The 14,348-nt window shown below is 38.6% G+C and overlaps 1 protein-coding gene across 4 annotated transcripts in view; it reads right to left on the reverse strand.

Moving 5' to 3' along the window:
- The window catches only part of PPP2R5E (protein phosphatase 2 regulatory subunit B'epsilon), a 77,404-nt gene that overhangs the window by 31,582 nt on the left and 31,474 nt on the right, over positions 1-14,348 (reverse strand). For all 4 annotated transcript variants that reach the window (XM_056345807.1, XM_056345806.1, XM_056345805.1 and 1 more), the window contains one exon: positions 1,516-1,712. In XM_056345807.1, coding sequence (XP_056201782.1) covers positions 1,516-1,712 — 197 coding nt within the window. The remainder of the gene's footprint in view (positions 1-1,515; positions 1,713-14,348) is intronic.

Here is a 14,348-nt window from a genome sequence, read left to right on the forward strand (position 1 = left end):
TAAGACAACACTAACTTGCAGAGTCTTTATTTTACAAATGTTGCTGCAGTAAACAACTATAATCGAAGTCAAAGCGAGAACACAACCTCAGTAACAGAAACGCATTAAAAAAAAACCAAATACCAAATTCTCCCAGGAGGTAAGTTTGGAAGCATCTCCTACACACAGGAGAAGTACCTAATTTTATTGAAGTTACCTGCGCATCAGTGTCCTGTCTATACAAAGGGTATGATATAATTTGTTCATCAAAAGGGGTACAAGTAAGATTAAACTAACATTTGCAAACCATTTAAATACTACAGTGCGGCACCAGCAGAAGAACTGAGCAAACAACCAGTAATTCTGTCTTCAGACTGGTATTTGAATGGCAACCACATGCTGAACAAATAACATAACAGACTGAAAAACACACAGTTCATTCAGTAGATTGGTCCAGTAGAAAAGAGAGAAGGGGAGGGTAAGGAAGAAGGGGAAGAATCTGATCACATAATTATCGGCTTTTTAACAATGCAAACACACAAAGAAGCCATATTAACATTTTTCTATACACCCTTAATTCTGTTTTTCCACTATTAACTGCTTGATGATTCTGTCACAATTTACAGCTATTTTTAAGTATTACAGACAAGCAACACAGCATGCATCTGTGTGCCAGCAAAGAAATGAGGAGCACATATAATGTAATGTAAAATCTATTCATGTTTTCCTTCTTACAGCACATAGCCAGTGGATTCCATGCTCACACAGGTACCATTAGAAAACCAACATCACCAAATCTATATTTAACTAATTGCCTTCTCATCCAGGTAACAGGTTAAAGGGTCCTGTATGGTAGTACAGAATAAACATTTTAAAGCAGTGATTGATTTTGCCAATCACAATGATCATTCTTCACCACATAGCTAGCATCTGGTACTGTTTCCATTTTTATATTGAAAACACTATTTGACAATTTGTATATACAAGGTATGGCTTTGTTGTTGAGTAATCTTGCTCACTCTAACAGCAGCTGCTATGAATCCACATAATAAACCCAGGACGTTTTCACACTGATCCTATACAACATTTTTAGCATTTATTATTTAAAAATCATTACCTGTGCATACCTTAGGCTATCTCCACCTAAAGTATACACTCAAGAGCTTGGATGAATTTCAAAGAAAGGTAAGGAACTTGCAAAAATTATTCCATTATTTATACGGGGCGTGGGGGTGAGGGAGGGGAAATGTGAGGGACACTGATTTTATGGCTGCTGGCTTTCTACATCAGGAAACAATCCAGGTTTCCTTTCATACACTTGTTACACTGTAATAACCATCATCTACCTGACTTTAATTAAGAATATATAAGAATTAATATTTTTGTCTTTGGAGAATTATCCTCTAGTGATGTCTAGTACAAAATATAAACCAAAGGCCTTATTTAATCCACCTACTCCAGGGTTCAATTTCGCCCACAACGCACATCTGGAATTGCAAGTGGATTTAAAGAGACCACGAGAAAGAAGGAACTCACCATTCTAACTACTTCAGGGTAAGTCTGCTCTGTCAAACAGCCTCTGCTTATTGTAATGTAGTCCACCAGTTCATTAAGAGTGGAGCGCTTGTATTCTTTCATTTTAAGGTCTGAAAGCGTGTCCATGAAGTCAAAAATGACACAGCACTGTTGAAGTTTCTTTAGGAACAGTTCAGGCTGCTCTGAAGATGGAACGTCTATGAAACAAGAAAGGAAATCTTGGTGAGTCTGGCATCTTATTATACAAAACAGGATTTCTTTTTGAACATAAATTTCAAAGGAAAGCAGCATTCATAGAATTTTGTAAAACAGAGCTCAGATTAACAAACGAACCATTTATAGGAACTGTATTACTATTGTATGTTTGAGACCTTGAACAACATAGTGCGGAAGTGATTTAATCACCTGCTATTAAGAAAATTAAGTTCACCAGAAAAGTCCAGGCTGAAGTGGAGAAGGCGAACACAACATTCAAGACTTAATTCTACGATATACCACTACATACACTGGCGGCTGACATTCACCATCGTTAACTTACACTCCAAAGAAGGATGAAAGAACTGTCAAACACATCAAGCTTGAGTAATTTGTATTTCTAAAAACACTGCGTCATTTATAACCCTATATGAATGTACATGAATATGTATATGAGTACACAGCAAGACTATAATTCTGCAAACAAGTTTTCAGATTCAATCATTACCCCCATGTGGACCCTTTCCAAAGCAAAATCAATTTCACTGAAACACAGTGAGGATTTTTTGCTGTACTATGAACACATAACATGCGTTAATAGGAACATTTTCACACAAAATAATAGTATGTGCTTGACCAACACAGTGAGCAGAATGTACTACTTACTGCTTTTGCACTGTTTTCTTAATTCTCAGCAGATAAAAGACAATAAAACACTAAAATTAACGTCAACTTCTTAGTGGTTTGTTGGTTTACCAAGTGCGTCAAAAGAGTACACAGAAAGCTTAGTTCATCTGATGTTCACATACACAAGAGGCTAACAAGAGCAGAAAGCTGCAGAAATGTAATATGCATTTTTACTCTGAAAGTACCCTGTCAGACTAGCGGGTACTTCAGTTCCTTTGATCTACCTTCTGGTTTTTCTTTCTTTAAAGGCACAAATGGTCCGTCAGCACTGGAATCCAGCAGACGACCTTCCAAACCACAATACAACACATAAATACATTTCAACTAGAAAATGTTAATACTAAAGGATTGATGTTTATTTCTTAAAACTTGGACATACTAGTAAAAAAACAACCTTAGACGGAACTTTCTGTTGTTGAGCTAAGGAATACTTGGTAAACCCTGGAAGCTGTCAGAAATTGTATAGTAGTTTTAAGGACAAAGTACCATGAATTTGTTTAAATTAAAACCATGTACACAACAGTTACTAGGTTCAAGTTCAAAAGACCTATGAAATAGTACAAGGTCATAGCACACAACCGCATATTTAAAAAGTACTGATAGAAATGCAAGGACCCCAAGGCACTTCACATCAATTCAGTGCATTGCTTCAACACTGAAAAGAATAAATACGGATTGCAGATGCTACATGCTTTCTGACCTGGCATGATAAAGCACAACAGTTTATTCAACCTTTTTTTCTGCTCACATCACTGCAGTAGTGGCAGGATTCAATAGGTTAGCAAACTGCATCATGCAAAGTACAACCAAGATCTTGGTAAAAGTCTAATTGATGATACTAGGCAGCACACACCGATCTCATATTTATTAGGCTTGGGTAAGCTCTACAACAGCGGTGTCCAAAGGAAATTAAGCAGGGGGAAGCAGTTAGTTATGATACCATGTTTCTTATCACTGGAATCGTTCACCCCACGTTCCCAAAGGCTACACTTATCTGTGGTACTGAAGATGCAACAAACATGGTCCTGCAGAACCCTATCAAGAAGAGCTACACAGGAGAAGAATCTCCCCCAAACACCTCTGGAAAACCAAAGGTCCCCAAACCAGGTCACCCTAAAGCCATTCCACTGGCCTCGAACACGTTTCAAATGCCTCACAGCAGGCACTGCTGAAACCTATGATAAGCCAAGGGGTCAAAGAAACTCATTAGCCTGCACCCATTACAAAAAAGACCACTTTTATTAGCAACCCTTCTAAGGTTACAGCCTTACAGGAGATAAAGAGCCTGGGGAAGCAAAGTACTTGTGGATGCTTTCTTGACTACCTGCTTTCAAATAATACAAAAAAGGAGAACGGACTTCAGAGTTTACTGTTATTAGCAAGCAGGCAACAATTAATCAATTAACAATTTATTCCAAAAGACAGATTTAAATACAAGCTGGGTGTGCGGGGGGGTGGGGGTGGGGGGGTGACAAAAGTGCAACCAGTTACTTTTCAAGAGTATTATTTTTAACTCTAACTTCCATTCTTTCTTATGCCATCACTCACCACAGAACATGAAAATATGTAAATGGTATCAATAAAATCTGCAACGTTATATGAACATAATGGGGTTTGGGTTGCATTGTTCTACATGGCTCACACACGTTTACTTTGACAAACAAGGGCATCATAGTCAAAGAAAAATACAGGCTGCACACAGATGGGAATCCATTCAGATACAATTCAGCACAAGTTATAACCAGACTCACATGACTCCAGATCACACTTCATGTTAAGGTAGGGTCAGTATTAAATAAAAATTAACAAACAACTAAAGCATTAAAATAACTGACAGAAGTTTGGTTTTCTCCAGTTAAGTATCTGGAGGTGTGGGAACAAAACAAAAAAATGTAATTAAGTTTTTCTCAAGAAAAAACACTCTAAAACACTACAAAAAATTCATGCCAGCCTTACTATGTCAATAAGCCACACAAACTACAGGGGCAAACTAAAAACAAACAAACAAACCAACCAACAAAACCCACCACCACCCAATCAAAAAAACCCACAAACAAACAGCAAAATCCCCCAAAGCCCCACAAAATAAAACTCCACAAACCAACTGTTCTGGTCATATCTGGTTTTCTTTATTAAGGAAGTTGCCACTCATACTACAAAATAAAATTGTAAGAAGTTTCACTTAATATTTCTCACCGTTCTTGGGAATTCCAGGTGACTTGGAATCAGGGAAACAATGCCTAAGTTTTTTCTACTTGGTAATGTGGGAAAAGTATGTAAGAGTAAATTTTAGGGGATCTTAATAAGTATAGCACAAGAAAAGGGCAGCAGAGATCAGTAAAATCAGTATTTCATGTTCCCAACCTTGCCACAGAGGCCACGCCATTAGCTAGTCTGGGTCGTGGTTTTTTTGATTGGTTTTGGTTTGGGGTTTGGTTTTTTTTGGAGTTTTCCTTTATCCTCTAATGCCTCTTTCACAGCTGTACAAACCTTACTGAAAGGTCACTAAGAATGGACTTCCCCAGCCATCTTCATGCCACTATTCAAGAGCAAGGAGCACACTAGTACTTGGGGTATGGACGTATTGAGCTCCACAGCAGAGCTGAACTCCTTAATGCAATGACTTGAAATGAAACACGCTGTTCCTTACAGATGTTCGCAGTTAGTTGATGAAAAACAGCAAATCATTTTCTTCTCAGCAGACGGATACTCAGAGCTTTCAATGAATTCTGCAACAGTTTACTCTTGTTCTGACGCACAGCCAAACATTCAGGCTGCAAAACTTAATAACCTGCGATATTACCATCGTGTCTACTTTCAGTTGGAAGAACTGATAATTGAGCAACTGCTCTAATACATCTGTGTAAAAACCTATAGTACTTCAATATTAATCTATAACAAAATCAAAATGACACTACTAGGTGGTGTGTGTGATTTATGACCAATGCACAGGAGAGCATACATTTATTAAAATAAAAATTTAAAGAAAGATAAACTTCTGTCTGGATGACTGTGAGAATTCTCATTTTCAGAAGGTCTCTGCTACAAGCTAACCTTCAGGCTTGTCAGTTTTCTCTTTAGCCATTTAAAACTGTACAAAGCTTCTGAAATACACCTGGTATTCAAAAATGCAAAAAAGAAATTGGTTTAGTGAAAGCAAGTACTAATATATCTGAACAATGATAATGAAGATAGAATCTGAGCCTTTAACAAAATCAAGTGTTTTATAAAGTTATCAGAAAAACTAACAAAAAATACTGTAATTTATTTTAGACATGGACCAACAAATGTTACTACAAGGACTGACATACCAATTCTAAAATGGCCAAAGTAATTCAGTTTCTCTCTTAACAGCCTTATTCAAAAATAATCTTAATCCAACCAGCCCATCCTTTCTCACCAGTCCTGTCTGCAGCCTCTGCCTTTTGCGTCCTTTTATCAAACAGACATAAAAATCTGACAGCAAACTTTTACTGCAAGTCTCTAACATATATAAAAATATTCATGTTTACACTGCATTCATATTTTAATTAATTTACAAGTATATGATTTTGGATTATAGAAAACTGAAACTATGCATCAGAGCTGCAAAATAGCATCCAGAAAACTGAGCTAGGGTTCTCCCCCAAGTGCTTAGTGAAAAGCCAAGAAGGGGGAGATGCTGAGCACCTGGCTCAGTTCCTGATCCACTTCAGCCTGTAGTTTTGCAATGAAGGGTATGATGCCGGGAAGTGAAGAAGTGAAAATGGGGGAGGGACTGAACTCCTTAAACCAGCATGGCAGCTGTAAGGAAAAGTCAGCGGATTGCAGACACAAGACAGCATAGGGCCTAGAATTACAATAAAACAAGACAAATGACACAGATTACACATAAAATATTAAGCAAAACCAAGATATGCTCACACATGCAACCCTGCACCCACATGTGTACTACCAGAACATTTATTAATAGCTAAAATCAAAATGGCCTTGGAATAACTATTGCTTCCAGTGTATATAGATTACTGTTATTAATTAGCTTGAAGATTACTTTTGCATAAAGAACTAGCATCATCTTCTTGTATGACAGTAAAAGCAAAGAACACATTAAACATAAAAAACAAAAAACATACTAAAAATGAAGTATGTCCAGAATGGGGGATAGACAGATTAATAGTAAGTTTTTTACTACCACAAATTTTTAGAACTTCCTTACAATTTCCCAAAATCTGAGAATGTATTCACTCACCTCCAACCACTGAGATTGTTTCCCATATTCTTTCCCAATCAACTGAATGGCAAAACAAATCCCCTTTTTCTTCAGTTTCTATATCTTCCAGTTATTTAATAAACCTAGGACTATTATTTTCATAGTTAAGTATCATGGTTTGACCCCAGCCAGCAACTAAGCACCAGAGAGCCACTCACTCACTGCCCCCACCCCCAGCAGGATGGGGAAGAGAACTGGGAAAAATCTAAAACTCACAGGCTGAGATAAGAACAATTTAACAACTGAAATAAAATTAAATATAATAACAACAATGAAAAAGAGAGAGGGAGAGAGGAATAAAATACAAAAGGGGGGAAAAAACCACCAGACACGTGGTCACAATACAACTGCTCGCCACTCAGCCAGTCCCTGAGCAGTGACCCCAAGGTCACAGCCAACTCCTCCAGTTTGAATACTTAAATACTCAGCGTGATGGTCCATGGTATGGAATATCCCTTTGGCTGGTTCAGGTCAGCTGTCCTGGCTCTGCTCCCTCCCAGCTTCTCGTGCCCCTGCTCACTGGCAGAGCATGGGAAACTGAAAAGTCCTAGACTTAAGGTAAGCATGACTTAGCAACAACTGAAACATCAGTGTGTGATCAACATTATTCTCATACTAAACCCAAACCACAGCACTGTACCAGCTACTGAAAAATAAATTAACTCTATCCCAGCCAAACCCAGGACATTAAGTAAAATGACTTTGTGACATAATAGCTCTAAAAAACCCAAACAAACCACTTCTGCTTTGCTGCCACTCACCAAGCCACCAAGTTAAGCATAACCAACTACTGAACCAAGGACCTACCTGCAGAAAGTAGGCAGCAGTGCATAAACATCTTTATGTCTGCATCTTTCCCCCCCGTAAGTCACTATGAAGATTCTGTTTTGTAAGAAGCTAACATTCAAGTTTTTAGTCAAATAAAACTTGCAAATTTGATTTTGAAAGCCTTCTGGTCTTCTTTGAGAAGTTCACTTCAGCAGAAGGTCCAGTAACACCCAGCCCAAAGCTTTCAGCAACACAAGGTCCTATCATACATATACCCCAGCACATAACGAGCCACATTTCTATAAGCCACTTTTCACAGCAGATAATTGTTCCTAACATGCCAAAAAGTACAACTGTTTGCCCTCTCTTTCTTACACACACTTCTGGAGAAAAGTAATCACTATCCTGATTGCATTAATTCAATTTTCCTGACTGGCTGTCAATATTTTGAATGCTTTGTTAAGTCAGTGATCGTTCATTTATAATAGGTGCTTTTTTCAAAGCTGCTTTCCCAACCCATTCTCTATACTTAATAATTACAGAGGCAGGGCAGCAGTTAGGCACCAAACATATAAAGTCTAACCAGTACCAACATTATCCACACAGCAATAAACACAGTGGGACAAACTCAAACCGACTTTTATGAGCGAACATGCACAAAAAGCAAAGCACAACATTAACATACTGTTTCCAGCACATTCAAAAATGCATGATTAGAAGTGCAACACCGGACACACTCCACCACTTTTCCTGGTAATCAGGGGCTTTTCAGATAATCAGTCACAAAATTGAAACTATTCCCCTGACCATAAATTTCTCCCTGATCAAACTGAACGAGTTCTCACCAAGTGGAAGTCTCCTGGGTAGCTTCACAGGGGTCATGGATACTGCAAATCCCTCTGCTGCTTGCTGATACTCCCCGATCACTTCACAGAGGTCTTCAACAAACACCATTTACTGGGATGAGTAGTTTGAAAGCAGTGTAGATCTACCACTTGATTTGAGTGCTTTGAGGCATATGGAGTAGCATTACAAGCAACAGGGGATACTGCTTAATAGATATACTCTTAAGACACAACAAAATTGTATAGTGTGGACAGACTTTTAAATGTATTAATCAAAATTCTGCCTTTACACATGTATGTAAAAATCTTACGAGCTTCAGTCCCTTAATAGAGAACCCATAGAGGAAGGGTTGCCCTTTCCTTCATCGCAAGACCAAGAATTAAAACCAAATTGACAATAAAAAGAACTTCAATAAAGCATATTTTTAAGAAACAGACTTCTGAAGTTCATGAAACTTCAAAAAACTTTTTTGCCTACTGCCACAGCAGACATGGCGCAGGCAACAGTGCAAGCCCCCTCACTTTCACCCATACGGCTCAACCCAGAGCCACGGCAGTCAAGGTTTCAGTGAGAAGATTCCTTTAGGCTACGCTTTGGCAATCTGTGACCAACACTTGTTCACCCCACCACTGCCCAGTGGTGTCTGCGCTGTGAACATCTTTCAACTTGGGAGCAGACCATGACCACAAGCTTGGTTGTCAAAGCTGCTGATGAGCCACCGCAAAATACTATTACATCCACACCCATTGCAAAGGACTGTATTAGTGCAAATCAGCACCAATGATGTGTCACTCTCAACCGAGCAAAGAGCTTCTAGAGTGCCCTAGGTTTTACAAGTCTGGGTACTCTTACTCATCGCTAACCTAACATGATGAATCCATTATGAAACAGAGTTATATCAAACATCTCAGATAATAATAAGCAGCCAAAGAAATACATAATGGATAGTGAAAATACATGAGCAACTAATGGAAGACAAGACCACCAGGGTATTTGGGTATACCAATGGCTGTTCCAGGTCTCTCAAAAATAGAGGCTTGCAAGATACTTGGTTGTTGTCATGGTTTAACCCCAGCCGGCAACCAAGCCCCACGCAGCCGCTTGCTCACTCCCCCTCACCCAGAGGGATGGGAAGGAGGATCAGAAAGGGATGTAAAACTCCAGCGTTGAGATAAAAACAATTTAATATGTAAAGCAAAAGCTGCACAGGCAAGCAAAGCAAAGCAAGGAATTCATTCACCACTTCCCTCGGGCAGGCAGGTGTTTGGCAACCCCCAGGAGCGCAGGGCTCCATCACACATAACGGTTACTCGGGAAGACAAACGCCATAATGCCAGATATCCACCCCTTCCTTCTTCTTCCCCCAGTTTATATACTCAGCATGACTCCATATGGTATGGAATACCTCTCTGACTAGCTTGGGTCACCTGTCCTGGCTGTGTCCCCTCCAATTCCCTGCCCCCCCCCAGCCCTCTGGCTGGCAGCACCGAGGAAACTGAAAAGTCCTTGATTTAGCATAAACACCACCCAGCAACAACTAACAACATCAGTATGCTACCAACATTGTTCTCACATCAGAGCCAAAACACAGCACTGTACTAACTGCTAAGAAGAAAATTAACTCTATCCCAGCTGCAACCAGGACAGCTGTATACAGTGTCCCTCACGATAGCACTAATAATCACCACTTAATAGTAACCGTGTCTTTTCATAATCAGGTAGCAATGCCTTCTGCCTTAGGTAAGTCGACAACACTTTTCAACCCCTCATTCTTCAATGAACAGGAAGAATTTAGACTAAAGGAGTAACCCAAGACAGTCAGCTTACCCATTCTGCCTACAAATACATTCAAGCCAAAAGTTACCCTTATCAAAGATGATAGCAGACAAAGTATGGAAAAGGATTCGAATGACACAAATTTTAGAGAAAAACTGATGGGAGAAAAGCAAGTGGACGAACATACCAGAAGATTTCAGAAGACATGGAAGAACAGCAAAGCAGCTGTGAATATTATAACAAGGGGACAGAGTAGGAAGCCAAAGGCGGCAGAGCTACAACATAAAAAAGTATTAAAAGACCAAGAGAGGAAAGCGAATGAGGTAGACCATGAGCAAGAGACTTGGAAATGACAGAGAGGAAAAAATTATTTGGTGAATAGGTAACACAATAAAAGTAGCAGAATACTTGGAAAAAATAGGGGCTCAAAGCTCCAAACATCAAAAAAGGGGCTAGATTTGATTAAGCACCTACATATCTGGAGGTTCCTGACACTCTGTGACACCTTTATTTATGGTGAGTTTGCCCAGACATCAAATTAACACTTTTTTTCACTCCCAAGCTGATCACAGGTTTTGTATGTTGCTTTCTACCCCTCCCCCCAAAATTTTTATTGATATTTCAGGAACAATGATTAGCAGTATTTTTTTTAATGGAAGCAAAAAGGCTCGCAAAAATACACATAAATACGTGGCATAAAATCCCTAAATAAGACAAAAATACTTTGCTGAAACACTAAGAATTATTGTGGCAAATTTTCCTGGACTGACTCAAGTTTCTTTTCTACTGGCTCAGAAGTTCATGCTAGTTGTTTTAAAGTAGGTTATTACTGAATTGCACTTTCAAAGTACAAGCTAACCTTCACTCAGAAAAGCGAAAGTCGCCAGCTTGCTGAACAGTCACCAGAGAGCTGCTGTCCATGTTGGTCCTGCTACCTGAGAATACTGACCCGAGGTAGTGAAGGAATTATCAGGATACCTTTGCCACACACCTTCTGCCTAACCTTCTACCATTAGATATGAAAGACATAATTCTAACCTTTCGAAGTCTTCTACAAGAGGAAGAGGGGAAAAAAAAAAAAAAAGACAGATTTTAAATGTTCTTAAAGAAAAACAAATCATCATCTTCTACTTTCTACATTTGTATAAACATAAGCATACATCCACTTACAGGACTTGTGGTTGCTTTGGGGTTTTTAATGTTTGTTTGTTGGTTGGTGTTTTCTTTTGCTTTATTTTTAGGCAGCGATCCATTAATTTAGCTAGGTGTGTAAAAAAACAACCCAATACTACGCTGAGAGAGAATACCAAACCCCAGGACAATCAGCTCATGCTTTGGTGCTCCCAGAGCTGTATTAGAACACCCTTAGTCTAAGAAACAAAATATACACAAACTTAAAAATCTCTGAATTTTAACATCATGCTCCATGACAAACACAAGTCTGACTCTACATGAAAAGTGTTTGTAGAGTTTTTGAGACTCCAGGATTAGTAACTATTATTACTTACTCCTTTTCTCAATTCTAGCTGGTAATGCCTCCAGTGCTGAACCTTCCACTGGTTCCTTTCAGCTCTTACCAGAAGGAGCTGTACACCAGATTAGTCAGGTTTTCCTGTAGGCATTTGAATAGTAAAAGCTACAGGTAGAGCAAATGCAAATCCATAACAAGCCTAACTTACCTACTTACTCAGCTCCTCTACCCTGAAACACATCAAAGAACAGAGACAGAAAACACCATGTAAACAAAGCCATCTCCTTTTCCAAGTGATTTCTCAAATTACAGACATAGAGCTAAGCTACACAGGAGTAACGTAGTGCTCCACTGGGTCACCCTACTGCTGTCTTCCTTTAAAATCACGTCTTTCAAGCTGTTTTCCAGTATATTTTTAACTGCCCAGCTAGTCTCCAGACCCTGCCATCCTCCATCCATTCCTGAATTCCTAATAGAGCACTGGAATTCCAAACATCAATAGACACTCAGCTCATTATTTCAACTTCGTCATGCTCTGCTCATATCACTTTTATCTTGTACTTTGTTTCTGTTAATTTTAGAGAGAATGATGGATTACACTGTAGCTACAACTTTATCTTGTTACATCGTGTGCAATTTTTTGTGTGTGTTGTAAATTAATGGCAAATCAGAAAATGGCAAGACTAGCAATTTATAATGAGCATCTCATTGTTTCCAGGTTCCTTGGATGTCAAAAAAAAAAAAATCTAAAAACCTGAAAAAATGTTTCAAGTTCCAGGCTACTAAGTAACACCTTTGCAAAAAAACCACCATGGCCTGCTGACCTAAGCCAGAAGAATCCTTAAGAGGATTATTGTCTTCCTTTTGATAAGATTCTTATCAGATCACAATTTTTTTCTGCATGACATGAGAAGCTTTTGCTCTATAATGATCATTAAATATAACAACACAAATATGTCACAGCAATCTTACTGTTACCTTCCATTCTAACCACAGTCACAATGCAATTCAGGATTTGCATTGGAATTTATTGATTTGGTGCATTAAGTACATAATGAAATCATGATAAAATTATATATCTGTAGATGCTTCCTGTAAGAGTGCAGAAATTATACCTTGTTTAGTAAGTGCTCTGAAACTGCCATCTGTCTAAATAAAAATATGCAGTATTAATTTTGCTCGAACTACAGAGTTGCTCTATGAAATTTACTCAGAAACACTTAAGACACCCACAAAAAAAAAAAAAAAAAAGAACCAAGAGCATGGGAAACCCAAAACATAACTCCCATTCAAATGGGCTCAGAACAAGTGCCACGATTGCTACTCTGCTTGATACTGACCCATTAATTTATCCCAGAAGTCACAGGAGTACTTTATTCTCCAGTGAAAGAAGTAATTAAGTGAGAGCTATTCTATGTAACAAAACCCATTAAGAGCTCAGGCTTATATTTAAAAATATTTATATTTATTAACTTAAATAATATACATACATATAAAATACAGGTTTCTATAACTCTGTTTATACACTAAGAAAAGTTTAATTGAACCCTGAAAGCATAACTTCCATTCCCTTCTCATTTGGTAGGATAAATTTAGTCAAGAACATATTCTACTCTATGCTAATTCACCACAATAGTCTCCCACATTTTCCAGTAAGGCACTACGCAATCCAACTGTCCATCATGTGTTTGCTTTCTCATTCTCTCCGCAGAGGGAGCCATGTATGTAATGGAGTAAGAATTTTACGGAACCACACACGTGTAAGATGTTATGTTTGTGTAAGAAAGAGACAAATTTTAATAAACATACCCAACAGTTATGATAAAAGGCGCAGAAACAAGCTGATGGTGCATTCTAAAGTCCCCACACACACAGGTGCCCCCACCCCCCGCCCGAAAGCTCAATTTCTTACACACGTTTTCTCTTTACTGCAGAAGATCCAGTATGACAGATGAACAAAATTACTGGATTTTGGCCTTCATTATTCATTTAGTCTTCTAAATACTAGTTTCAGCCCTCAGATCAGAATCAACACCTCAAGCCGGATTCACTGTTATGCCAAAAACAAGCTGGGGTTGCAGAGGATGATGCATCTGCAGCAGCATATCCCTCAGGAACACCAGCCACAGCATCCACTACTCATCTGCATTTCCTGAGCAGAAGAACATAACCCCTACTACACTCCACCCATGAAAAAACCCAGGCAAACCTGAAGGTACAACCCTGATCTACACACTGAGATAACATCTCCTTGCCAACTTAGAAACTAGAAAGCATTATTCAAAAGACGCTACGTGAGGACTTTCCATCCACAAGCAATCCACGTGGTTTCTTTGTCAAGAAACGAGGTTACCACATCATTCCCTCCTTTAAGATATGTTCCTTGCATAAGGCCTTCTACTGCTTATGCTCAACCAGCTGCCCTGAGATATGGTCATCTGTAAGGCTCAGACTGTGTTATTCAATACCTTATGACAGTACCTCAAATTAGTCAAGCTTTAAGGGAACACCCTTTCTCATATTGCCAAGCCCAGTAGACCTGTCTAAATGACAGAAAATAAATAGTCTAGTTTATTTTTATTTTGCAATTACTGTAGAGTTCTCCCTCATTCCCACAGAAATACATCCCCATTCTAGACCATTTAATCTTAATTTTCAGATTATTCAGGATCTGGAACAATTCATAAGTAAAAGGGAAAAACATGACATTTATATAATACTCCCCTGTAACCTGTCAAGTTAGTCTGTGTTATGCTGGATATTTGATTATATTTGCATTATCATTACATACGTCCATGTAAAAATACCAGCTATTCCTTTAAAAATAGGATCTCCTCCATC

The sequence above is a fragment of the Falco biarmicus genome, chromosome 7, assembly GCF_023638135.1.
Source record: "Falco biarmicus isolate bFalBia1 chromosome 7, bFalBia1.pri, whole genome shotgun sequence".
Lineage (NCBI taxonomy): Eukaryota > Metazoa > Chordata > Aves > Falconiformes > Falconidae > Falco > Falco biarmicus.